At 33.6% G+C, this 26366-nt stretch overlaps 1 protein-coding gene and 1 pseudogene across 1 annotated transcript; one reads left to right on the plus strand and one right to left on the minus strand.

Annotated features, from left to right (window-relative positions):
* Positions 1-3432: 3432 nt before the first annotated feature.
* LOC145639302 (ubiquitin carboxyl-terminal hydrolase 17-like) lies at positions 3433-12899 on the plus strand. Its single transcript, XM_081690508.1, has 11 exons — positions 3433-4267; positions 6031-7324; positions 7405-7493; positions 8984-9069; positions 9193-9355; positions 9444-9564; positions 9669-9826; positions 10290-10374; positions 10501-10713; positions 11118-11179; positions 11982-12899. Exons 1-11 carry the CDS (start codon positions 3975-3977, stop codon positions 12709-12711), a joined length of 3294 nt encoding a protein of 1097 aa, XP_081546634.1. The 5' UTR covers positions 3433-3974; the 3' UTR covers positions 12712-12899.
* A 7742-nt stretch (positions 12900-20641) lies between these two features.
* Positions 20642-22281, minus strand: LOC145639303 (AT-hook motif nuclear-localized protein 17 pseudogene; annotated as a pseudogene).
* Between the last annotated feature and the right edge of the window lie 4085 nt (positions 22282-26366).

The following is a 26366-nucleotide window of genomic DNA, read 5'->3' on the forward strand; positions in this document are numbered from 1 at the left end:
TCTTAGGTATAGAGGAGTATTAAAAAAACATCTTTTTATTTTTCAAAGTCATAGTAAATGCACGAGTTTAAGAGTGCATTGCAATGAAGTTGCTACCTTATTTTCCTCATTAGAGGTGCAGAAGTCAACATGATGTTAACAATGGGCATGAAAAAGAGATTTAAGCTTGAAATTAAATTGTGACATTTAATTGCCACAAATCTTAAAACATTATCGTCACCCAATGAAATAGTAGTACTACCGTTGTACACAAAATACTCCATCCAAATTTGTTCCAAGACCCCGACCTCTAGTAATCAATAAGAATATTCTACGTGTAACAATCTTTTTTAGTGGTCGTCTGCTTGAAAAAAGTTAGCTTCATACACATATATTTCATTTTGAATTAACTTTAAATATATTTGGGAAACCTTTCATATACGACATCGATTACAAAAATTAAATAAAATAAAATAAAAATTGTAACTTGTAAGGTACGGAGTATAATTTAGTCCAACCACAAATTGAATTGAACTGAACCGCCGCGCCAAATATAACACAGTATTACTCAATTTCATGTACTCGAAATTACAACACATTTGAAGTTAAACTCAAGTTTGCCTCAAATTTAAAACCTCTAGTCGTTCAGTTGTTAAAGCTTGTTTTGATAAATAGTTGTTAAAGCTTGTTTTGATAAATATAATGGAGTTTGATGAGTCATAATAGTTGATGAGCTCGATCACCATGCCAAAACCACATATGTTCTAACAGTTATAACAAAATTACCTACTCACTTTCAATCAAGTTAAAAATTTAAAATCCAATAAAATAAATTTAAGTTCAGTATCTGAAATATTCAACTATGATTAAAAGTTTGAATTCCGGTCATTGACAAGCAAATCAACCCCAAGCATCGGTCGCTAATCTCCTTTTCTCATAGTGAGACATCTAAAACAAGCTAAGCCTTGTTATTACTCCTAAATTGCACCTAATCAATTAGCTTTTCACATATACCATCAATAATCACACTTTTACTGCCTACTCTTTTTACATACCTAATCGGATAGATATCATACAATCCTACACATATACAACGGTAGATGATGTTGAATTTGACTAAACTAAAGTTATCTAGATATATGCCACCAAATTAATTTACCAATACTCAACCTTACTTTACATTAATATCCATATCATATTACTGTTTATAACATGAAAATTTAATGGTCTAAATTTCTTTCTGAAAGGTGACAATTACCTCATTTTGGGATTATTTTCACATGGATCATCATAGTATAAGTAGGAGTATGAGAATGACTCTTCATCTTTCTTTTAATTTAATTGTTCCCAAAATTATATAAAATCTTGACCGTTCATTAATCACAATCTCTATCTCTTTTTGCAATTTGCAACTCTAAAGTCAGTTATTCTCACAACTACCATACAACAAAGTACATTTTTCATACATGCCGTAAAAATCAGTCAAACCGCGTGCAAGAAATTTACTGTTTTAAGAAATTAATGAACCGGGGTTTTCAGTCCGGTTCGACCCGGAAATTGTTTAAATTGGTATTTGGATTATAGGAGCAAATAAGAAATACTTGTCTATTTCTTAAAGATTGTCCCGATTTTCTTTAGATTTTCCCTTTACATGTACATGTGCCCCGTACTATGGATCTGTTCTGTTCAGCTTAATTTCAAATCAGCTTCAATTAGTTCAGTTCAGCTCTAATCAGTTCAGTTTAGTTCTTTTTTTTGCTAATCTAATTCAGTTTAGCCCCAATTAGTTCAGTTGTTTTCTAGTAAATCGGAACAGCCCCTACATATTTTTTAAGCATATGCACAGTTCCAACTATTAAGTGTAAAACGATATATATATGTAGTCGTAAGATTAGGGTTGCATTTAAAAAGGAAAGTTTAAAAATTATTAAGCTAATTAAGCATCTGTTTTTTTTAATAGAAGTTACAAAATCGAAGCATTTGTAACATTGATTGACACACTATTTTGTCATAAATTTATAAGGTTATGATTGATTATTTAATGATAAGATACATATATGCAAAAGTATAAACAAGCAACATATTTTGTAGGCCAGTTCAAAAAAAGTGGAGGAGAAAAATTGGGGCAATCGTTAGGAAACGAAGTAGCAATCAACTAGCTAGACACCGAAAATTTGTCTTTATTAGGTGCAATATACTACTCTTGTGTCTTGTATGTCAATTATCTAATAACAAAAAAATAAGAGTACTAGGTTGGCTTTGTGATGAAGAGTTAATAGTCCTTGCCCCTTGTATAAGATTTATGGACATCTTGTACTACATAGTCAATATGCAAAAGGTTCAAGCCTATTGTTGGATTGAATGCCTTGATTAGCTAAGCTACATATGAAGTAGACAGTAATTTAAAAATTATTAACAAGGACTAATTGTTTTTATGTGGATATTGATAATTGGGAAATATAGACTTCATTCAAAGTTACACTTTCATATAGCTATGGTATATATAGATGCGTTGATCTTATGCATAAGCATCATAGTTATATATTTATTAGAATTGTATACATAATGTCTAAAATTATACTCTCACAGAATAAAGTGTTTGACAAACAAAAGTTTTTAATTATAACAATACAAAAATGTTAATAGATTGTCACAAAAATGTGAGTTGCATAGTGCTCGTATAACTAGTGTCAGCTGACGTGTTGCATGGTCTCTTAATTTTTTTTCGTATTAGTGATTTGGATGATATGGTATTTAAAAGGACTTAAAATTATTTCGATAAATCTATCATGAAAAAATACAAATACTTTGTTTTAAATTAAACGTGTGATAGAAATAAAGACAATTAAATGAAATATTAAAATTTAAAAGTAATAAAAGGCAGAAGATATGTCATCCTTACTTTTTATTTCAACAGATTTTCAATTGCATGCCTAGCTCTAATACACACGATTGATGACTAGATTCTAAATTAATTTTGCATGGTAATTAAAAAAAAGAAAAAAAAAATTCAAATCAATATCTAAAAATTAATTAGGAATCAAAATAGGAGCTCATGAGCGCCTTTCAATCTAGACTTAAAAATTCCCATTATCTAAATCTTCTCCACCAATACGTGTTTTCAACACACTCAAATCTTAAATTGCACGTATATCGTATAAACACACGCCAAATAAAACTGTTTATCAGTTGACACATTGAAATTTCCTTCAAAGACGCCACACTAAGTACCATCATTGGAGAAACTATTTTACAATTAGTACTCCGTACCAACATCTCAATTCAAATCTCATCTGCATCAAACCCTCTTCTAACTTTTGTGGCTCTCTCTACCATATACACGGTATCGAAATTATATTTATATAGTATAACAAAAGATGAAGTTTCCTCTATGATTGGATTACATAACATGGCCAATAGCAAGACAAAATAAACCCTTCTCCAAGCCTCCAAATGATAAAATAAAACCGGTTCGAATATTTGATGAGGTCACATTTTCCAACACCTCTTCTCCTAAACCAAAAATTCCTTACCTCCTACAATTTCAAAAAAGCAAAAAAAAATTAAATAAAAAATAAAATTACTACTAAGACTTAGTACTAGAAAAAGAAAAAAAAAAGCCCTAAATTTCCGATCTCAAAAATTCAGCAAAAAAAAAAAAAAAAAAAAAAAAAAAAAAAACACCAAAAACAAACTAAACGAAGAAAGAATCATACAACAACATAAACACACGCTCTCTCTAACTTTCTCTCTAACTTTCTCTCTCTTCACTCCAAACGACATTCCATTTAGTCGTTTAATCTGCATGCAAGCTTCTCAAATACCTGCAATTTCATCTCCATTGTTGAAGATTATGGTGTTGAATATATCAATTAATTGGTGGTGAAGTAGTTTATGAATTTCGGAAATCGAGGAAGAAATTGGGGGAAAAATTTTAGGGTTTTTCGAAGCTATGTGATTGTGATGTCATTAATTTTATTAATTTTAGTGCATAAATGCTCTTTCCCGGGGATCTAGGGTTTCGCGTTGCTGTTTTCTTCATTTTTGGGGTTTTTCCGGTGGGTTTCTTCGTTCTCCGGCGAAAATGGCGGATTGCGGTGGCTAGACAGCAGGAGATCAATCGATTGCTTGTTTTGGCATCTGAAGAGGCTGCTCGAGCTGAGATTGAGGCTAATTTTGGCTATAATTATACTAGTTCTTCGGTTTCGATACCGGTTCAACGGCTTTGTGCTGTTTGTTTTACTCCTACACCTAATCGATGTGCTAGATGCAAGTCAGTCAATTACTGGTATGTTTGATTTTTGTTATTTTTTTGGTCAATTTTGTTGAATTTCTGTATTTTTGATTTTTATTTTGATGCTTGAATTTTGGGTCAATTTGAGAATATGGGACTTTATTGGTTGAAAATTGAAGAAATTTCTTTCTAAATGGATTAATTTGAAGAAATTTGTTGGAATTTGTCCAGAACAGCGATTGATGATTGAATTGGATGATTCACTGAATCTAATGGTGAGAATTAGTGGATTGGGGTGAGGGGTGGGGGTTAATGAGGGCATTTTAGTGTATCTGACTCCGGATTTTCGATGTGAGAAAGCGATTCGGATTTGAAGGATGTTAGAGATTTGGGTGTTATTAACATCAATTGGCTAGTGGACTGATTACTGGTTAACAATGAGTAATATTGAAGTTTATAGGGGAAAAAGGAAGGTTCATTTGACCGTGGAGTTTTTAGTTTTTGTCAAAAGTAAGTGATTCGGTCATTTGGATATGAAGGTATTGAGATTTCTGTGTTAGTTTGCATCAATTGGACATTGGACTTATTTCTGTTAGCAAAGAGTCATATTGAAGTTTAAAACTCGAATTGTTTTCATAGTCTGTCCAAAACTCTGTTGAAGATGAATTGGATGAATCTTTAGTAGACACAGAGCAGTCGGACTGTTGGAGATAGTCATTATGTTGCTAAATTAGCCATTTTCCCCCATCCGCCTGCAGGTTTTTACCAGGACGCAGTATTCTGGCTTTAGAGATGGTGACATTTATTTGTTAGATTAAATTCTATTCCTCTAAATCTTTTTTCTTTTTTGTTTTGTAAGGTGTTTTAACTTATAGGTCTGACTAGTCACTCTCACAGAAGGTAAGCTGAAGGGTGATAGAGATTATTGTTTGTGGAATTGTGTTGATGAAGTTTTAGCAATTTTTGGTGCTAGAGTCAATGAATGCAATAGTAGACTTTAGTGGTTTGAGGAATTGATGGAATATTAGCTGTTGGACAACAAGATATTATCGTGAGAAATTGTTGGGTTTTTTTAATATGATGAGATTTGGGTGTTGGGTCTTGGGTGACATCATTGGAAAATTTACTACTATCATGGTTGGGTATTGAACTTTGCAAATCCTCCTTTTTCCTATTCTAAGTGGTGAACAATGTTACCTAATTTGCCCCAGACCCCTCAACCCTCTTCCCCCCCCCCCCCCCCCCCCCCACCACCACCACTCCCCGGCAAATTATGAACATATAAAGGTGACTTATGTTAACGAATTGGTAAGTTTTGCCTTTTTTGGCCCAATCTAACTAATTAGGTAACAAAAAGGCAACATATTAGTTGATTTGACCCTATCTCGTAGTAATACAAAGCTGGTGAATCATGTTATGATTATTCTATTAGATTTTGGCTATTTTGCGGTATGTGCATATGGTTGATGTTATATATTAGGATTCTTAGCTTGACATGACTATGATGGGCTGGGATTTGGTTGGGAAGAGCTGAAGCGGCTAATTAATTAGTGTTGCTTTTTACTTAATTTAGTTCACTCGTTGGTATAAGCTGGTATCTTGTAAATATATATTTACTGATAATTTGGTATGTATGTATGTATGTTGATGCTGCAATTCATTTTGAAAAATCAAAGAAAAAGTAGACAATTCTTATTTTGAAAAATCTAACGTAGAAACTTCTCATTTTGAAAAATCAAAGAAAAAAGTAGAAAATTCTTGAAGTTCTTTAATAAACCCTACATTGCTGCATCCACTTATCAGTTTGATCATTTCAGCTCTGGCAAGTGTCAAATAGTTCACTGGAGACAAGGTCATAAGGATGAATGTCGTCCATCGGTGAACAATTCTGAGTTCAGTGATGAGGAAGTTAGTTTTGTGGGCGATAATCAACTTTATTCTGATGGTGATGTTCCAATTACTGTGAATGGTGGAATACAATATGAGGAACAAGTTCAAACTGCAAAAGAGAAACCTGGATTCACCCTCCCTGCATATTTTCCACCAGATTTGTCTGTGAAGGATGACAAGAATGCAGTTCACCATTCTTCGCTAGGAGATGAACTAGCGTCTCAAGTAGAGCTTCATGGCACCTCAGAAGTATCTCAGCTTCATGTATCTTCTTCTAGTGATGGCATGTGCATTAGTGATTCCATCTCAGATACTGATAGTATACATGATCTTAATTCCGATTCATGTGAATCTTGCTCCACGCTTGACAACCTTAAGACAGTGTCAAGTGAGAGGAAGTTGGAGCCAATTAAGACACTGGAGGAAGAATCTTATTCAAGAGTGTCATCCAATGGTAATGTGTATGCTTCCGGTGAACCTAAGGAAGAAGCATCAGGTAAATTAAGTGGTTCTTCAGGTTTAAGCATTAATCGCTCTGACAAGAACTTAGCTAAGCCTTCAGTAGCGACATCTGGTTTCTGGGATGGTTCTCTTGATTATTGCAGAACTAAGTACATGCCAAGCACTGATGCCAAACCAAGTTCTGGGGAATTAGGTGATTTCTCATCAGATATATGCTCGAAAGGGCCAAAAACATCAACTGATACCCATCCTGGAATTTCAAGCACTGGTAAGCTTGTTGCTGAGCCTGCTTTGGCAGAAAAGGGTTCCGGAGTTCCCTCAAAAAATCTGAGCTCTACATTCGTAGGCTCTAAGGAACCTGACGCTAGGGTTAAAACAATGAAGAATGATAAAGATTTGGTAAAGTCTGTAGAAGTTGGAACCGAAAATTTGAAAGGCAGTGCCCTGCCATTCTGTGTTTCAGAGAAGGCAAATGATCTGGACAGGAACTCAAAGGTGGTTCTGCAATCACCAATGTCAAAGAAAGCTGGATTGTCTCCAAAATCTATTATTGGTCCTCCATCCGGAATGAAGGAGCCTATTGCCCCAGTTATAAAGCCTGTTAAAGCTGCTGCAAATGTTGCCATGCCTTCTCAGGTAGCCAGACTTGCCCCGAGTGCTTCTGCTGGCTTGAAAACGTCAGTGCTTAAAGTTGTAGAACAATTTAGAGCTCCAAAGACGGTGAAGCAAAGTGATGATGTTGAAAGAAAGACTGAAAAGGTTGGTGTGCAGGTCTTGCCATTTTTTTTTGCCTAATGTGATTATATGATGTTTATTGGATGACCTTGTTGATTTTGCAGGCTGTTTTCCCATATGAGTCATTCGTTAAGCTTTATCATTGGAACAAAGTGGAGCTTCGTCCGTGTGGCCTAATAAATTGTGGGAACAGGTGATTACATGATCATTTTCATTCTTCTTTTCCTTCGTGTTGCATGGTTATGTGCAGATGTACCCAAGACTACAAACATGACACTACACAGGCTTAGAACACTTAAATATTGTTTGGCGAACTAGGTGAACAGATGTAGGATAAAAATGTAAGACTGAAAAATACTCACTATTGCTTATATAAATTGTTATAGAGATTAGGAAGTGTTTCAAACTTAGAATATTAACTGTAGTTGTTCATTTTAAGTTCTATTGAACCAACAACTAACAATTTGTGGTGGAGAGACAATTTTTTAGATATCGCACTTAGCTGAGTAGTCATTATTAACAATTAAAAATCGTGGAAAATTTTGTTGGTTTTGGATCATTGGATATCAATATGTCTCTCTTGACTCTTTGGTCACACTATGTAGCCATAAAAATTGATGCAGGAAGTTTCACATATGCTCATTGGTGTATCATTTATAGAAAGTTTGATAGAGTGTAAGAAGGGATAGAAAATCAAGGTGAATGTTAGTTTATAGGGAGATTTAGGTAAAAACAGGCATAAGATATGTTGTTAGTGACTGATTTCAAGACCTGTTTTGTGCGGGACAAAGTAGGGGTTATTAGCATGTTATATGATGAAAACCTATGGCAGAGAAGGTTTGGGATTTAAAATATCTAAATGAAATAGATTTATCTTTGCAAATCCATTTAGTATTAATTTTCTTAATGTATGGCCTTATTGGCAATCTGTTGTTGTCAGTTGCACCTCTGGCATTTGCTCCACCTCATTTAAACCCTAAGCATACTGTATACTCCTCTTCCTGTTCATGTGAACTTTGAAGAGTCTGAATTGTGTATAATGAATCGGTGGTGCTTGGATAACTGTTTTGAGTTTATCATACTCCACTTTATGGACTATGCTTCCTGGAATCTACGGTTAAAACTGCTTTGTGAGAGAAGGAACGAACTGTAGATGTATTATAAATGGATTCTAGATGGCGGAGTGATGTTTATGGGAGTTGAGTACATAGGAATTTGGTTCGTACATAGGAATTTGGTTATGGTAGCACCTTGTTAGCGCTGCTAGATCTGGATTGGTGGTGCAGTATCTAGATGTACGAATGCAATAAATGACCGATATGGAACTATGGATTCTTTGGAAGGAGACAATATGAGTAGAGATGACTATTTCTAAATGTATTCTGGTGCACTTGGTGTTGTAGACAAATGAAGTAGAGGAAATGAAGGGTGAAAGATATAGGTTGTGAGCCTGCACAATAGTTTCAGGATCTTGTTTGTTGTAATTTTCTGGTATAAGTTTAAGTCTATGTGAGGGGGGTTAAGGGCTGTCAATATTCTGCGCAGCATCACTTGTAAGAAGAGCTGCTTGCTTCAGGATAACGATGATAGCTGGCTTTATATTTTTTTATATATTGTTATTTTTTAAAAAATCTTTATGTGGAATTGATAATAGTTTTGATGTGATTTTTTCCCTCTGTATAGCTGTTATGCCAATGTAATTCTTCAATGCTTGGCATTTACCCCACCACTCACTGCTTATCTTCTTCAAGGGCTCCATTCTAAAACATGTAAGTTCCTGACACAACGCTTACTTGTTGGATTATTTTCATCAATACTTCCCATCTATATTGTATGTGTTGTTTTCTTTGAACTTAATTTCTTTTTATGATCTGATTTTCTTTACATGATAGGTGCAAAGAAACATTGGTGTTTCACATGCGAGTTTGAAAGGTTGATCTTAAAGGCAAAGGAAGGAGGTTCTCCACTTTCTCCTATAAGTATACTATCCCAAATCCAGAAGATAGGAAGCCATCTTTCCAATGGGAGGGAAGAAGATGCACATGAGTTTTTAAGGTTGGTTGTTTTTGAGATGTTTATGTTTATCTTGCCTTTCCAATGAATCTTTGCTATTGAATTTCTGACGTATTAATGGTATTGATAGGTATGCTATTGACACGATGCAATCTACATGCCTTCAAGAAGCTGGTGTGAATGCTGCTGGCTCGTTACATGAAGAAACAACTCTCTTGGGGCTTACTTTTGGCGGTTATCTTCGTTCGAAGGTAGGATATAACTTTCCAAGACAATTTTGTAGCAAATAATGACACAGTTGATAATTGCGTTCTAAAGCTGTTGCCTTTTTTTGTACCCGCCCCCACCCCTGCAGATAAAATGTACAAGGTGTCGCGGAAAATCCGAGAAACAGGATAGAATGATGGATCTTACTGTGGAGATTGGAGGAGATATAGAGACTTTGGAAGATGCCTTGCGACAATTTACTGGAACTGAGCCTCTTGATGGGGAAAATAAATACCACTGTGGCAGGTTGGTTCTTTTCTTTATGTTGGTACACTTTATATCTATGGAATCTGGCAATCTGTTTGTAGAGTATAGAATGGATGCTTCATGCTGTTTATATATGCCTTTCCTTGGTCTCTTTGACTATAAACATTTGGTAATTTCCTGATTGGCATTGTACACATTTGAATTATGGATGATAGGTTGGGAAGCCAAGTGTTTTTATATTCCATGTATCCATCATATGAATATTTTCTCCTCAGTTATAGAGCTATTATTGTAAAGTATTATCTTTGCTTAGACAAAACTCTATACATGTCTGAGTGAACTTTTTTTTTTTTTTTGGATAAAAAGTATAGAGTATTGTGTTATTTGGGTGTAATTTCCATGTTATTCCAGAATGGAAAATTGACTAATGAGACAGTAAAACTTCTTTCTTTGCTGTTTTATTGCAAAATAACTTTTTGATTACGTTCCTTTCTTTTGACAGATGCAAATCTTATGAGAAAGCTAAGAAGAAATTAAATATACTAGAGGCTCCTAATATCCTCACCATTGCATTGAAGAGGTTTCAGGTAATTTGGAATTATAGAATGAGAATTTTTATGTTTTTCTCTCACAAGGCTAATTTTTAAACTCCATTTTTTGTTGTTTTTTTTTTTTTTTTTTAAATATCTTATATTTTTTCTTTTTAAATTCAGTCTGGGAAGTTTGGCAAGCTCAATAAGACTATTCGATTCCCGGAGATTTTAAACCTAGCCCCATATATGAGGGGAGGAAGTGACAAATCGCCAATATACAGACTCTATGGGGTCGTCGTTCACTTGGACATTATGAATTCTTCCTTTTCGGGTCACTATGTATGTTATGTTCGAAACGCACAAAACAAGTGGTACAAGATCGATGATAGCACGGTATTGTTCATTAAATTTTATTTAAGTTGCATAATTATCATGCAAGTGTATTATACTGAAACATTGTTGCCTTGCGTCTGTTGGAGGGGAGTGAGAGCTGGAAAGTATGAATGTCATGAGTTATTTCTCTCTTTTCTTTGACCATGCACTTCAGCTTTTGGTTTGCTTGAACTACCAGTAATAACATATAAATTGGACCTTTGATTTGTTATGAGCCATAAGAATTCTCTGTTGTTAGCTTAGTACATCCAGAAAACTAACAAACTATTGCCAAGGTATTATTTAGTGTTAGCTTATTGTATGTTGACTTCACAGGCTATTTTAATTGGGGCATCTGTTATGATCTTTTAAGAATATCTTTTGAAACCTTGAAGCTTTTATTGACATTGAACTTGCTTGAACAGGTAAAGGCTGTGGAACTTGAGAGAGTGCTAAACAAGGGAGCATACATGCTCTTCTACTCAAGGTATTATTTATTATATCAGCTGTTAGAAACATTGGTTATTTGTGGACTGTGGTACTTGGAAGTTGGGGACTGGTCTACTTCTTGTAATGTATTTTAGCTATATACTTTGGGATCTCTTACTTTAAATTGTTGAAGGTGGCTGGACTGCATAGAATTTTGCTGAATCAGCTGCTTGATTATTTGAATTTGATTGATGTCTACTTTGCTGTTCTATTTAAGTGTTCTACTAAGAAATATAACATTCTAATTTATATGCCAAATTTTTTATTTTTTATTTTTTTGTTGTGGGGGTGGGGTGTTTTTTTTTTTTTTTTTTTTTTTTTGGCGGGGGGGCAGTACAGGGGTAAATGTAGTTTATTATGGAATGCATTTGTATCATGGTTCATGGGTTCGTCATGGAGAGAGGCAAAACTAGAATTAGACTGAATAAAAAATCAGCTACATACAACTTCCTTTTTGGTGGTCATAAGTGGCTATTCTTTCGACATTGTTTATCTTTTCAACTACATTTGATTTTTTAATTTTATTTGACGGAGCTATAGATGTACTTGAGTCATATTTTTGTTGTGTTATCCTTAATTCCTTTGCACAATGATGAATCAACATATCAAATGCGGTAAATGTGGTGTGTTTTATTATTATGGATGAAATTAAATGCTACTATGTATTATTATAGCCCTTGTAAAATTTGGATTTTAGTAAAGCGAAATGTTTGCTTATGTTTATATACCAGTTACAATGCTTTTTCAGTGATATCTCTGGTTTACTCTTCGTGATCTTAAGATTTTATACTGATTTGCAGAATCTCACCACGTGCTCCAAGATCTATTAGAAGTGCTATAGTCTCTCGTGATTTGCCAAGTAAGATTAAAATTCCAGATGCTTCTCAGATCAATGTGAAGAGTTCGGCTTCAAGACAGAGAGATCCACCCGCGCATGCCAATCGTAGTCCTGATATTGGTTACATATATCAAGATGGAACAAGCATCTCACCAGTGCGAAATATTCTTGATTTTGACTCTTCCAGTGATAATTCATCTCTGTTTAGTCACTCTGATGAAGTCTCAAGTAGCACCGACAGCAACAGGGAGTCTATCAGTGCCGATGACTTCTCTGAGTATCTTTTTGGTTACAATGCCTTTTTTAGGCACTCTTCAGATTCAGACACCTCTTCTTCCTCTTCCTCCTCATCTTCTCCTCAATACTCAAAGCATTCACCCCTTTCCAATTCAGAGAGGTATGCTTCTGCACTTCCCGGTGACAATGCTCATTCAGTTTCATTGGAGGACCATTCTTGGGCAAAAGCGCCTCATGAGGCTTCTAGAGCTGAGGATTCAGGTTTAGTGGGTGGAGTTCCATTTTTGCATTCTAACAGTAGTATTAGTATTAGTAGTAGTGGCCAGCAAGTTAGAAAGCTAGTAAATATTAGTAGTAGAGAGGCTGATGCCGAGAAATTAGGACGGGCTAACCCTTTGGATAATGGAAAATCTGGTGTATATCTGAGACGATCTTGGAGGAATAGAACAGATTAAGTATTCCATCCTATAATGTTAAGAGTTGGGAATAAGTGATTAATGGTAGTATTCCTTTTCCCCATCATTTTTTTCTTGATCTCTTGCGGGGAAGGGGGTCGGAAATATTGTATGTATGTAAGTTGTTACATTGTATTTAATGAGAAGGTATAAAGAAAAATGGAAATTTAAATTTCACTCGTTCCAAATCTTACCTTTGTATAGCCCAGATTGTCTCAGATTCTTGCAACTTTACATTGAAATACTTTAAACTAACTTTTTTTTTTTTGCTAACCGCGACTAGTAAATCGTTAAATGTCTATGTTATATCCGTATTTATATTCTGTATTACATAGTTTGGCCCTTTGGTGGTTTATTCAAGTTGACTAGTCTCATTACTCAAGCATATTGAGTATGCTTCATTCTCAGCACTGATCAATGCTTGGGAATTGGCTTTGCTCGTGCCGTGTTGTACCAGGCCAGCCACTCCCAAAACTAAAGTCAAGGCACAAGATGTGTCCTGGTTGTGCTTAGTAACAAAAATGAAGCAGGCAATAAACGTCACACTGTCACAGCCCATCATAAACTTGCGGACGGTGCTTCTTTGGACGGACCATTAGGCGAGCCCAGCCCTCTGCTGAACCTGTAGGGAAGGCAAAGGTCCCATTCCATTCCCCTTGCATTTGATCAAGTCACATAAGTGACATAACTACAAATTTGCCTAGATTCATATTGTTGATGTAAAAGTGAATACAATATGTATTTGACAAGATTATATCCATTTTTTCTAGTATAAAGCGAGTTGTACTTGGCTACTTTTCGTGTTACCTTTGTCTATGGTAAACAATGATTCTATGATGAAACCTTATGCAAAGTATACACACATTTTGCGCTGTACAAGTAGGTGATCTAAGAGCTAAGCGAAGCTAAAGCCGCTTTGTGATCGAATATAAGACAAACCTTGGATTTTTTATGAGCAAACACCAACATTATGAGGCATTACTCGTAAATTCTTGAGTCATGTACTTAGTAAGGACTAGTGTGAAAGAAAGTTAGAAAACTGAATTTACCCTTTTAAACTCTACAGAGTATAAAAAATCAAAACGTTTCATTTATTTAAACGCGAAAGTAGTCTGGTGAAAGGTCAGTTCAAAAAACGTTGGCGAAAACAACCCTGCAAATACGGCCGACGAAAGAAAAGGTATGGTAAGAGGTCCCCATTCAGCCACTTGGATAACTGGGACAAATTGTCAAAACTCAAAACCATTGAATTGAATCCATTAATAAAAGGTCAGCTCCTCCACGACAACTATCCCAATTTTTGTGGGGTACCTCTTAAATTGTAGGGTATCCCTTATTCATTTGTGGATAAGAAGTCCTTCTTTATACTTGTAGTTTTTATTTAAGTTATGATTGCTTCTAATGTAAGCCCATACCTCCTCTTTCATGTTTGGACCCGCAAAAACAAACTTGATTGTACAGATTGTGTGCACACCATGTACTTCTTCTATATGTTGTTGGTTGTGGGCCTTTTTAAATAAAATTATGTTCACTGCCATGTTCCCTAAGGACCCCAACCCAACTTTGTATTTGGTTCTTCAAGAAATGCACTTTGTTCGGATTTAGTTGTCACAAAAAAGCTCGGATTACACCACTAATTTAGTTATTAATTTTATGCAGAAGAGGAAGTATTTATAATGTCTTGATTTAGATTGGATTTGGTAATATGCTAAGGTGGTTGTTCGATTGATAGAAAATGATGATATAGTTGCTCGCTTTGGTAGGTTATGTTCTCCTCGCTTTTTTATTATTCTTTTTTATTTATTTATTTTTTAATAAAATTTTTTTAATGTTTAAACGGTTGCTTATCTTTGCTAAATTTTTTTCTTACTTCAACCTATATTTGCTAAACTTTGATGAACATAATCTAAAGTAACTTATGGCTGCTATAACATAACTTATTTTTACTTGAGTAATAAAGCTCACTCAATAATTGTTAGTATTTCGCTTAAGTAATAAAGCTCAAAAAATAAAGTAACAAGAAAAGAACTTGTAGGTGAACAAACAATAAACAACAAAAACAAAACATCACTCTGTATTACCAATTTTTATGTTCCCTACATTCCTCAAATCCTCAACGATTGCACAGGTATAATTTTTTAAAAAAATAATTATGTGTGGTGCCCGTCACTCGGTAAGTTTACTATTATCTCCTCTGTCCCACAATTTATACAAAAATTACTTAAAAATATAAGTGATCACTACTTTACTCTCACATACACTATTGAAGTATTGATGATTGAAGAGATTATATTTTGTACATTCGAAGGTTTTTGGAAGCAATTAGATGACTTGACACTTGACCACATAATAAACTACATTTGGCGTTTCGAAAATAGATTGATTTACAGAGCTTATTAAAGTTCAATAAATTGTTTTGAAAAAGTTGCTCAACCTAGCTCTTTAAAAGAGCTATTATAGCGCGCGCGCACACAAAAAAAAAAAAAAAAAAATTGAAGACAAATGTTATAGCAATTTTTACAATAAACTATTTTGATGCTGATCTAGATGATTTACATAATTAAACAAATTATCTAATGCAACTAGCTATTCAAACCAGTCAGTACATTCAGTTATATTAAATAGCTAAACTTGTTAATTAGCAAACCAAGCCTAATAAATCTCTTCCACTAACTTCACCCAATCAAAAGTTGAAAATGCAACGATTCTACTATGGAACAAATCTAAGCGTCACATCGTTTAATTTGATTATACACTAATACGAGTACATACGAAGTAGCTAGTAACAATCACATAACATCAAGCTAATAAAAGGTGATCTGGAATTATAATCTGAATAACGATGCATGAATTGACTTTTGGGTACACGAGATTAAGCCAGGTTCGTTGTACTTTGAGTCATTTCAACTTAGTTTGACGGATATGTGTTCAACTACCATTATTATTAGCCATCTACCGTTGAAGCAACATTACACATCTTATTTTTCAAAGCCTTGTTGGAACTTTATGGAGACTAATTTGTACCAATATTTACTGTTAAGATTGTGAATATCATCTACAACTTGTTTATTTCTTCCTCCATCCTTTATATATTACAACATTGCGAGTAGTGCATACGTTTAAGAAAGAGAAAATACAAGTTTAAATATGGGTCCCACTGTTGATATATTTACGAAAATGTCACAATGACTAGACATTTATGTTGTTTTATTTACTATTTTGTCATTTGATAAATAAATTTTGTTTATAAAATTGATTAACGGGGACTTCTTCAGAAAGAAACCTGATGAAAATCAAGATGAGACCATAAAAACGACTTACCCGTGAATCTAAAGTAGCTAGATAAGGCACTTAGAAAAGTTTCATAATAGAGAATTAAATGTATTTGAGTGCGTATGCAATGCAATATATGTGTATTTGCAACGTGAACGGAGATGTTCAATTTCCTCGAATGAGTATGGTGTAATATATGAACAACTTTGTTACATTATAAACGTTGTGATTATAAAGAAGGTAAAATGAAAACAACAAATCTAAAATCAAATTATAAATTCTATGTAAGAAAGAAATAAAGTATGCATTAATCATTTTAAATCATAATCATTTGGGATCAAAGCTTCACAAGAAAATTACGTATGCAATAACACAGCCGCATAACACAAGTCCTTTATTTGTCGAAGTTGTAGTAAAAAGCACCAACACTTTGTTGGAGGGTCCAAAATCCAAATATGTACCATATTCAACATGAATGAATATACAAATGTGCATGCTTATAAAGTTTTAATTTGTAAAAAAAGAAAGTTAAAATATGAAATATGAAATTTTCTTAAAAATGTTTTAGAGCCCACTTTTCGGCTATGTATGAGTGTATGACTAATGAGAAAGCAGAAATCATCTTGAATACAAATTTTAAGTCTTTAGGGATTGCACCAAATCCCCATCATTTTCAGTTACACACTATATCAATCTCTACTAATTATTGCGTTTCTTTTGTCAATTTGTTTTTAGTCAATTTTGTTGTGTTCCTTTGGTGATACTCGACCGCGATAGAGCTACTATTTTTAATCTATATTTAATTGACATTTTAAGTTATACTTCCTCTGTATATTTTTAAGTAAAATATGTATTGAGTAACTACATTTTAATCCAATTTATTTTGACTGATGTTAGTGATTTACACATAAAAAGATATAATATTGTGAATATTTGTTAAAATCGTCTTAATGAATAGTTTATTAATATTCAACTGTGATAATTTATACTTATTGGTAATTAAAAATAATATGGTTAATATTTGCATTGACAATTTGACATACATGTTCAAGAGTAAAAGTTTGAGTTAAAGAGAAAAGTTTTATTTTTCAATTGAACAATATTTATACATCAATAATGAAATGATTAAAGATGTATTGAACAGAGGTAATTTTAATTAATTTCACCTACATGTTTCTAATAGTATACATGTATTAGTATAGCCGTATAGGGAAAATTTGTGTATGTTCCTAATCAAATGGTGAAACCTAGTTAATCTAGCTTTGCCCTAATTTAACCTAATTGTCCAAACCTATATACTAACCTCAAATATACACACTGTCCTTCCACCCTGCCTCATTCCCCACCCTCTTCACACCAGGCCACCACAGCCCCTCTCCACACCATCACAACTCCGCAACTATAGGTGGCAGTAGAATGCGTTTATGTGACATGCTGTTGGGAATGAGGCGTGGTTGCGGAGGCAAGAGGGAAAGAAGGGGATCGAGATAGAGACTAGGAAGAGGGAAGTTGATGTACTACCTCCGTTAATGATTATCTACAACTTTGGAATATTTTATATCTCACAAATAATACTCCAAAGTTGCAGATAATCATTAATGGAGGTAGTAAATATAGCAGATTTCTACCACAAATTAAGCCATAATTGATCTTAATCTGTTTAACCATCTAGCATAATTAGCCAAAGGGATTCAAATACAATAACAAGCACAATTATTAGTACATCTTAATTACTTATAATTAATCCTCATCAAACTAATACATAAAGTAAGCACATAAACACACGGTTTAATAAAAATGTCATTCATAATGATCATATATTAAGGTTTTTTATCTTTTTAACATACATTTTAATCCAACCAATCTCCCTAAACAAAAGACAAACTTCTTACTACTAGTAATAATCATATATTGAAAAAGTAAATTTACCAAAACAAGTAAAAATTAAACTCATGAAAATTGTAGAATTATAAAGAAAATTCCCCATAAAAGAAAGAATGTACTAAAAGAAATTATCCACAAAGAAAGGTAAATTTAGAGACAAAAACAGATGCTTCTCGAGATATTCAAGAAAACAACAAAATTGATGCAAAGATGAGATGGGATGGGATAGGGAATGGGGTCATCTTCAAAGTTGGGAGCATTCGGTGCACCATTTCCATCATTTATGTCACGTCCCAAATTCCCCATTCACTACTCCCCATCCATACAATAGTCCCATGACCTTTCCAGAACCATCACTATAGCTTATGGACAATATTCCGCATCGTGTCTATCATGTTCTCGGGTACACCGGTTTATTACCTTATGCTAGATAAGTTACTTTGGAATTCTCTTATGAGTTATTAATTCCAACCACCACCAAGACTTTACCAACTATTTTAGCTTACATACATAACATAACACGTAATGAATATACTTCAATTATTCGCCATACACTTATATAGACTATAAACAAGATCGACACATCAAACAGGTCAATTGAGGTATAATATCAATGAAACTAATGAGGCGATATCTTATATCTATGAGACGGGTAATGACATTTTTTATATCCGATCCCAACATACAGACATATTAGGGTAATTCTTATTTATTAGTAGTATCATGATAATGACTCTATTCCAGGCAACACATAAACTAGGTTTAATGAGCTAAACACACTACGAGTGTTCTGGAAGTAAACAAGGCACAATGCGTAGTACATTAGTACTATATGTGACTTGTTGATTTAAAAGATAATTAAAATAGAATGAGTACAACTGGTAATAATTATCCATCTTAATGTACCTTATTACTATTAAAGGTTAGTATTGGTACAATTTAATCGAACTTATAGCTAACTTAGAAGTGAAAGAGAGTAATATTCAAGCTAAGGGATGGACCTCAAATAGTCTTTTACCCAATTTAAGAAAAGGAGTAATGAATGAAAAAGACAAAGCAAAGTACAAATTAAACCAGAATAGGCTATTAAAGAAGAAAAAGAAAGGAGAACAACTGAACAAGAAAATGGAGTTAAATGAAGCATTCTCCAATAGAAATTCTGAGAGATTTAAGACACATCAAAATATCAAATCAATATCCCACCATTTCCAAAGAAAAATCATGCACCTTAACTCAAGGCTCCACTCTCGGACAACTTGGTTATTCGTGTTTATATATGTCCAAGTGATAAACTCGACTACTTCATACTCCGTCACAAATTTTCATCTCTAGTTACTACAATACTACGTATGTTTTAAGATGTATGTGTAACAATCGTACTTTTACCAAGAGTGTCAAATATCCGACACGGGTACTTAAGACTAAATTAAGAGTCCGAAAAACGTACTCTAAAATAGAGAGAGATCGGGCTGGCAAGCAACAACAAGAGGAAAAAAAAAGGAAGCCCTAGCTCTAGTCACGTTCTAAGACTGCAAAAATTAAAACTAGTTCCTAGTTCCTACACTTTAATTTGTACAAACAAAAAATTACATGAAACATGATGCTATACAATTCACACAAGGGTAAAGCAAGAGAGCTAAAGATAGTCTCTGAAATATGTAAGGTCTGCAAATGCATGCTTAAATTCACATCAGAAAGTCAGATTTATCACACCATCACTTTTCTTTTCTTTTACCACTCTATTTCTCTTAACTCTTTCTTCAAAGCACTGCCATCTTCTTCACTCTTAACACTTATTTTTCTCTCTCTTCTTTCACTTTTTTTTTCCCTCAGACTTTATTGCATATCTGAAATGCTACATACTATCCTTAAACCAATGAAATAAAGCAATTACTTCCCCATTGTATTTAATACTCTTCTTCTGTCTCTAAGAATCTGTTCTCTTCAAATTATTTTCAGTTCAGTTCCAATAAGTTGAGTTCAGTTTTTAATTTCTATTTCTCATAAAATATTCAGTTAAGTTATGTTAAGTCAGTTTAGCTCAATTCAATCAATCAAAACAGATCCTAAATGTTGTTCATTCTTGTTTTGTCAATAATTATTATCTCGCCAAAAAAAAGTAAAGTAGGAACAATATTTAGAGACGGAGACAGTGTAATGTTTTATTTGCATTATTTGATGCATGATCATTGATCTAGTTATACAAGTACAATTATAATTTAAAATAATTGAGTTGAAAAGTGGGATTAAAGAGATGGTTAAGTTGATTAATTATGAAGGAAAAGGGATTAAGATAATAAAACTAAAAATACATTCCAAAGATGAAAACATAGGATTACTTTTAAGAGTTTTTATGTCATGTCAAACAGTTTTTAAAGCAAAAGGAGGAAAAAATATCACAAGGCAGAATCCCGTACAAACCAACATACTTTTGAGCTATGTTTGAATAAACGTAAACAGCAAAATGTGATAAAAGAAGAATTCAACTAGCAAAATTATGCAAAGTATAGTATTTCATTAGCATAATCCCACATTTTCAAAGTTTAAATTAATAGTAGTAATAAAATTATACTTCGTAATGTAATCACTGTTAAGCGTTGTATAAGCATACAACAAGTTTAAAAGGCTAAAACCACATAACACTGAAGAAGATGCGATTTAAGGTGACTAAACATGTTGTGCACCATACACCCGTTGCTTACGGATTATTGCCTCGAGTTGAAGATGAATACTAGCAAGCAAGATTACAAATTCATTAACAAATTCCTAAATATGATAATTTTGTTTTCATTTTCATTACAAAATTCAACAATAAAAAACATGCACTCCTAAATACATACTCCCCTACTAACAATCTAATAAACCTCCACTCCTATCTAAATAAGATGAGAATCAAGAAAATCACAATAACATAACCTACCAAATAAAGTGGGTTTTCAAGTTTTCAAATTTCAACCATCATTTTAAACACAACAAATTCCTAAAAATTACAATAAAAAAAACTCTCATAATTTTTTTCATATCATTTCACTAAATAAAAAAACCCACAAAATAAAACAAAAACTAACCTATTACATGAAACCATGAAGATGAAGAAGTTGTAGTAGTAGTAGTAACAATAATAATCAACATAAAATATACCAAACATTTAATTAATTTCTCACATTAGTAACCTGGTCTAGCAGTAGTAGTAGTAGGAGTAGCCCAAATAACATCACCTGCAGCCGTGGCCGAAGTCGTCGGAGTATTCCCCAAATGATTCCCACTATACAAGCTCATCGTCCCACCACCATCTCCGCCACCCGATATAGCCGAATTCTCCTCATCATTGCCTTGTCCATGGCATAGACTATTCGGCTGCGTCTCTTGCTCGTCAAGAGGCAGCCGACAGTATGTGGGGTTAGTGAACGACGCTGCTATGACGTAGACGGTTCCAGAACAAGCTAGTGTGCCCACTACCTTGCCACCCACAATCTGCCCTTGTGGGCCTGCCAATGATATCGTGAACCCTCCACCACCACCCTGAAACGGCACCGTATTGACAACAACAACAGCAGAAAGAGACAAAATATCGAATCTCCCGTGAAAAGTGACGGTCCCACCTGGGGTGGTTGTGGAGGGCTGTTTAAGCGTAACATTTGCTACCGCCCCAGAAGCGGTTAACACGCAAAGGCCGACGCCACGGCGGCGCGTGAAGCGCGTGAGTGAGTCGATGACGTCAGCGCCACTAGGAAGCTCAAGAATGTAAGGTGACATGGCAGGGTCGGGTTCACGGGTTATGACAACTGGGGGTTTGGGTTTGTTCTTTGAGCCGGGTGGTCTGCCACGTGGACGGCGGGAAACCTCGATGGTCCCACCATCTTCATTGCTGGTTGTAGTGGTGGTAGTTTGAGCAATAATCTTAGGTTTTTTGGTGATAGATTCGTGAAGATTTTGATTGTGATGAGTTGGGGTTGTAGTAGTTGTTGCGGAGTCGGATTCTTCGGAGAATGGGTGGTGAGAGTGGTGGAGATGTGGTGGTGGAAAGTGGTGTTGGTGGTGGTGGTGAGGAGGAGGAGGAGGGGGTTGGAATTTGGAGTGGTGAGAGAATTTTGCAAACATATTGTGTGCATTATTTTGAGTATTGTTGTTGTTGATATCATTTTCTTCTTCTACATATTCTCCTTTCATTTTTTTATGATTTTTTTTAAATTTGTTTGTTTGATGGAGATGGGTATTCAATATTTTTTTTATTTTTGTGAAATTAATGGATAATATAAAAAAATTAGGATTTGGGGGTTTTTTTATTTTTAAATTGGGAAATGGGGTTTTAAGAGGGTTGAAGAAAGAATGATTTTTTTTTTTTTAATATTTTTTTGTGGGTGAATAATGGAAATGAAGAAGGTTAAAATAAGGGAGGAAATGAAGAGGAGAGAGAAAGAAGGAGGTGGGTGAGCTTTGAAACAAAGTAAAGGGGGCGCCGCTGGTTAGAAATGGGGAAGGGGGGGTGATGTGGTGGGGTCCAGAAGAGAGCATAGATACAGACAGGGAAGGTGACAGAAAGAGAGGTGTGTTGTGTGGGCGTCACTCTGGTGTGTGTTTCAATTCCAGTGCAAGGCTTTGCCTAATTTAAGGACTTACATTACTTTGGCTAATGGTATCGTTGGTTTACTTGGCTTGTTTCATTAGTCACATATTTAGCTTGTATACTCGTATGACTTTAGACTTCTAGTTATTGTTTAAATGTATAAGTGGGTCGATACTTGATAGCCTAATAGGGTGTACCACTAACTTTGATGTTGGACATGTATGGATGTATGATAGTATAGGTATTAATGTTGGATGCGTTAAATGACATGACACTATTAATTTTATAAAATCCTCACTTCTCTATTAACTTTTATAATCTTCCTATGTCCTCTCCTTTACCTAATCCCCGGACTCTTGTTTTGACATCCTTAAGCACTTCATTTAAATTTTATTAGAATTCGACGAAATTTATTATGTCATGAAGGTGTACCAAGTATTGTAGAAATTGGTAAACTTAGTTTGGAATATGGATAGGGAAGCACACTTGTGCTTACAATTAGCACACATGAGCAACTAATTCAATTGTGCATGGGAAGCACAATTAACTTATGCTTATGCTTCTCGTCAAAAAAAAAATTGCTTATGATTAGTTGAGTACCAAGTTCAATTGAGGTCAGGGAGATCAGATCTTGCTCGATTTTCAATTAGGTTGTTGCAATTTGACTTGGCATATTAATGTGGATCTAATTCTCGAACAAGTTAACGTATGTAATTTAATTTCAGCTATAATATGTATGACATTCACACTTCAAAAACATTTATGACATTTGAGAAAAATAATTAATATGTTCAAGTTATCAGTTCTTATAAGATAAAAACGCTAAAACACAAGAATTCCAATTGTATGAGTATGTCATTTCTTGAGAGCTTTGTAATCACTCATACATGATCATTATTACCATATGGCTAGTATTAGGCCCTATACTTTTGAGCTGTTGTGATCAGTTCTGCAAAATTAAAATTTGTTCTGTTCTGCTCTGCTCTACTAAGCTCAGAAACTCAAACGAAAAGGGCTTAACTATGCTATATGTGTTGTATTTACTTACATTTGTAGTTTTCTTTGCTTGCTCATCCTTCCTAGGTAGTTATTTATTACTCCATACCATGCATTTACCATAACTAAATTGGGTATACATGTAGTATTAGTAAAACAATTATACAATTATTTATTTACAAAGAATGTTTTTTAGCAATTACCAAGAATCAATCAGTCATATACTAAAAGTCTAAAACAATTACACAATTATTTATATGAGAGTCAATGATGACATTAAATACGATGAACCTTAAATATTAATGACAATTTTGTCAGTGTCTATTTGTCGGCTAATTTCATCTCCCATTTCTCGCAACTTTTTTTTTAAAATCTTCCTGAAAATATGTCAAGCCGAGGCGGTGAATGGTACGGAGTAGAATAAAGTGATTTTTAATTACCAAGTCAAACACCATTTCAAAGCTTAACACCCCTCTTTCGAATACATGAGTTTTACTTTTTATTTAGGATCACAACAATAAGACTTGGAATTATTTTTAGAAAGTCAATGCATAAATTGATAGAAAAGTTAATTAATGTAATGTAACATAACCTAGCATAGTAAATTGCTAAATTAGTGACATTCAAGTACATTATTTAAAATAAATAAGATGTACGTATATTTAATTAAGTTGTAAAATTACAAAAAAAAATCTAATGGAGTTAATCAACGCTTGCAAAGTTGCAATGCATCGACACTTCAAATTTTAAGTAGGAAAAAGGAATCTCATCTTTAAAGGCACCTGTTAGAGAGTAGAACTCATTGCCACAAAATCACAAGCTTAAGCTTTCATGAAATCTACTAGATCAAAATTAGTACACCACTTTATTTTTAAATGTTGAGAATCACAAAGTATAGTGATAATTAATTAACCAAGTGCATAATAATGCAAAGTACATTTCATAATAATCACAATATTAATATTAGACCAACGAGACCTTAATCTATTGATTAGGACTGAGGGCTTGTGCACAATATTGATGACACACCACGAGTTAGGCACAAGGCATATGCATAAGGGGTTGCCCGGGAGGGCATAAGGGATAAGACATACATAAAACCACATAAGAGATAAGACAACATAAATGAAAGCAGAGCAAGGCCAAACCATGGTTACAAGGTCACGACAAGGCAAAATAAACAAGGCAACTTAAGACATGATAAATAACAGTGAGTCAATGTATGAATGAGATGGTTTTGGGCACAAAATGAGTTTCTCATAGTCCTTTGGAAGTCCATAGAGTACTTAAATGCATAATCTTGTCGGCTACAAAAAAGTGCATCGGCGGTTAAGGGCCTGTTTTCTTCCGTTGAAATTCTATTCAGTTCAGTTCAGTTCAGTTCAGCTCAATTCAGTTCAGTTCAGCTCAGTTCAGTTCGGTTCAGCTCTTAATTTACGTCTAATGATATTGCTAATGATATAAAGCCAAATTTCATTCTTTTAAGCTCTTATTACAACGACAACAACAACTAACAACAACAACAACAACAACAACAACAATAACAATAATAATAATAATAATAATAATAATAATAATAATAATAATAATAATAATAATAATAATAATAATAATAATAATAATAATAATAATAATTGAATAATAATAATAATCAATAAATAATAATAATAATCATCAATACATAATAATAATAATCATCAATACATAATAATAATAATAACAATAATAATAATAATAATAATAATAATAATAATAATAATAATAATAATAATAATAATAATAATAATAATAATAATAATAATCAATAAATAATAATAATAATAATAATAATAATAATAATAATAATAATAATAATAATAATAATAATATGTACATTTGTATATATACATATGTATAGTAATAAATAATCAAAGATCACTAATCCGTAGTTAAAAATCACTAATTAATAAGTTCAGTTCAGTTCAGTCAATCGGAACAGGCCCTAAGTTTAATGGCCCATAATACACAAAATTGGACCATTTTATGAATGATATGTGTAACGTTGATTGAAACCATAAATGACCACTAATTGGTCACATAAAAGGTTTGTTGTGAATTTGATTTCATGAATGAAGACATGTACGTAAATGGTAAAACCGATCAGTTTAATGGCAAAATGAACAACCCTGACTAGCTACTCAAATAGCCTCCCACAATGTCGTGCATTTTATGAGAAGCACATCGTTCACTTTCGTTTTGGAGTCCAAAAAAGTAATAAATTGTCTAAAATGAAAGTTATAACCCCGCTTTGGACCAAATTTGGAAAATTTTCTCAAGATTGAAGTGAATGTGAAGGATATCTCCCGAGATCGATTATAAAAGCTAAGTTAATTTAGATCCATTATAAGCCTACCAACAAGTCTATATAAGTCTTGAGATTGAGTTAGGTTTAACTATGTGATTATTTCGAAATTATGTTACATTGTTAACTAGTCAAGATTTACAAGAGATGATACTTGGTAAACTCGTTATTAGGTTCTACTAATTTAAGGTGTTGAGTACATTTGATTGGATTATCAAAGTGCAAGTATTTAACACCCTACTTTATATATTAAAACTTAAAAGATACAAAAATACCCTTACTTATAATTAAGTTTGCTATATAGCTAATTAGTCCACAAGAGACAAGATCTTAATATACACCAAATCAACCTTGAAATTTTAAGAAGATCCACCAAACCCTTGTGTTGCCGTTTACCTATGTTTGAAGAAACCCAAAATGGGAGTTGAATGACTTTGACAATAAGAATAGGCATGTGCTAAGAAGGTGGTGGTTCAATTCCATGCTTTGCTTACGTGCATCACATGTTTTTTTGGGCTAAATTATCTCCAAAAGTCAGAAAGTTTAATCATTTCTTACTTTAGAATGTTTTTCATTTACAATGTGCAAACATTA

The sequence above is a fragment of the Chenopodium album genome, chromosome 7, assembly GCF_948465745.1.
Source record: "Chenopodium album chromosome 7, dcCheAlbu1.1, whole genome shotgun sequence".
NCBI lineage: Eukaryota > Viridiplantae > Streptophyta > Magnoliopsida > Caryophyllales > Amaranthaceae > Chenopodium > Chenopodium album.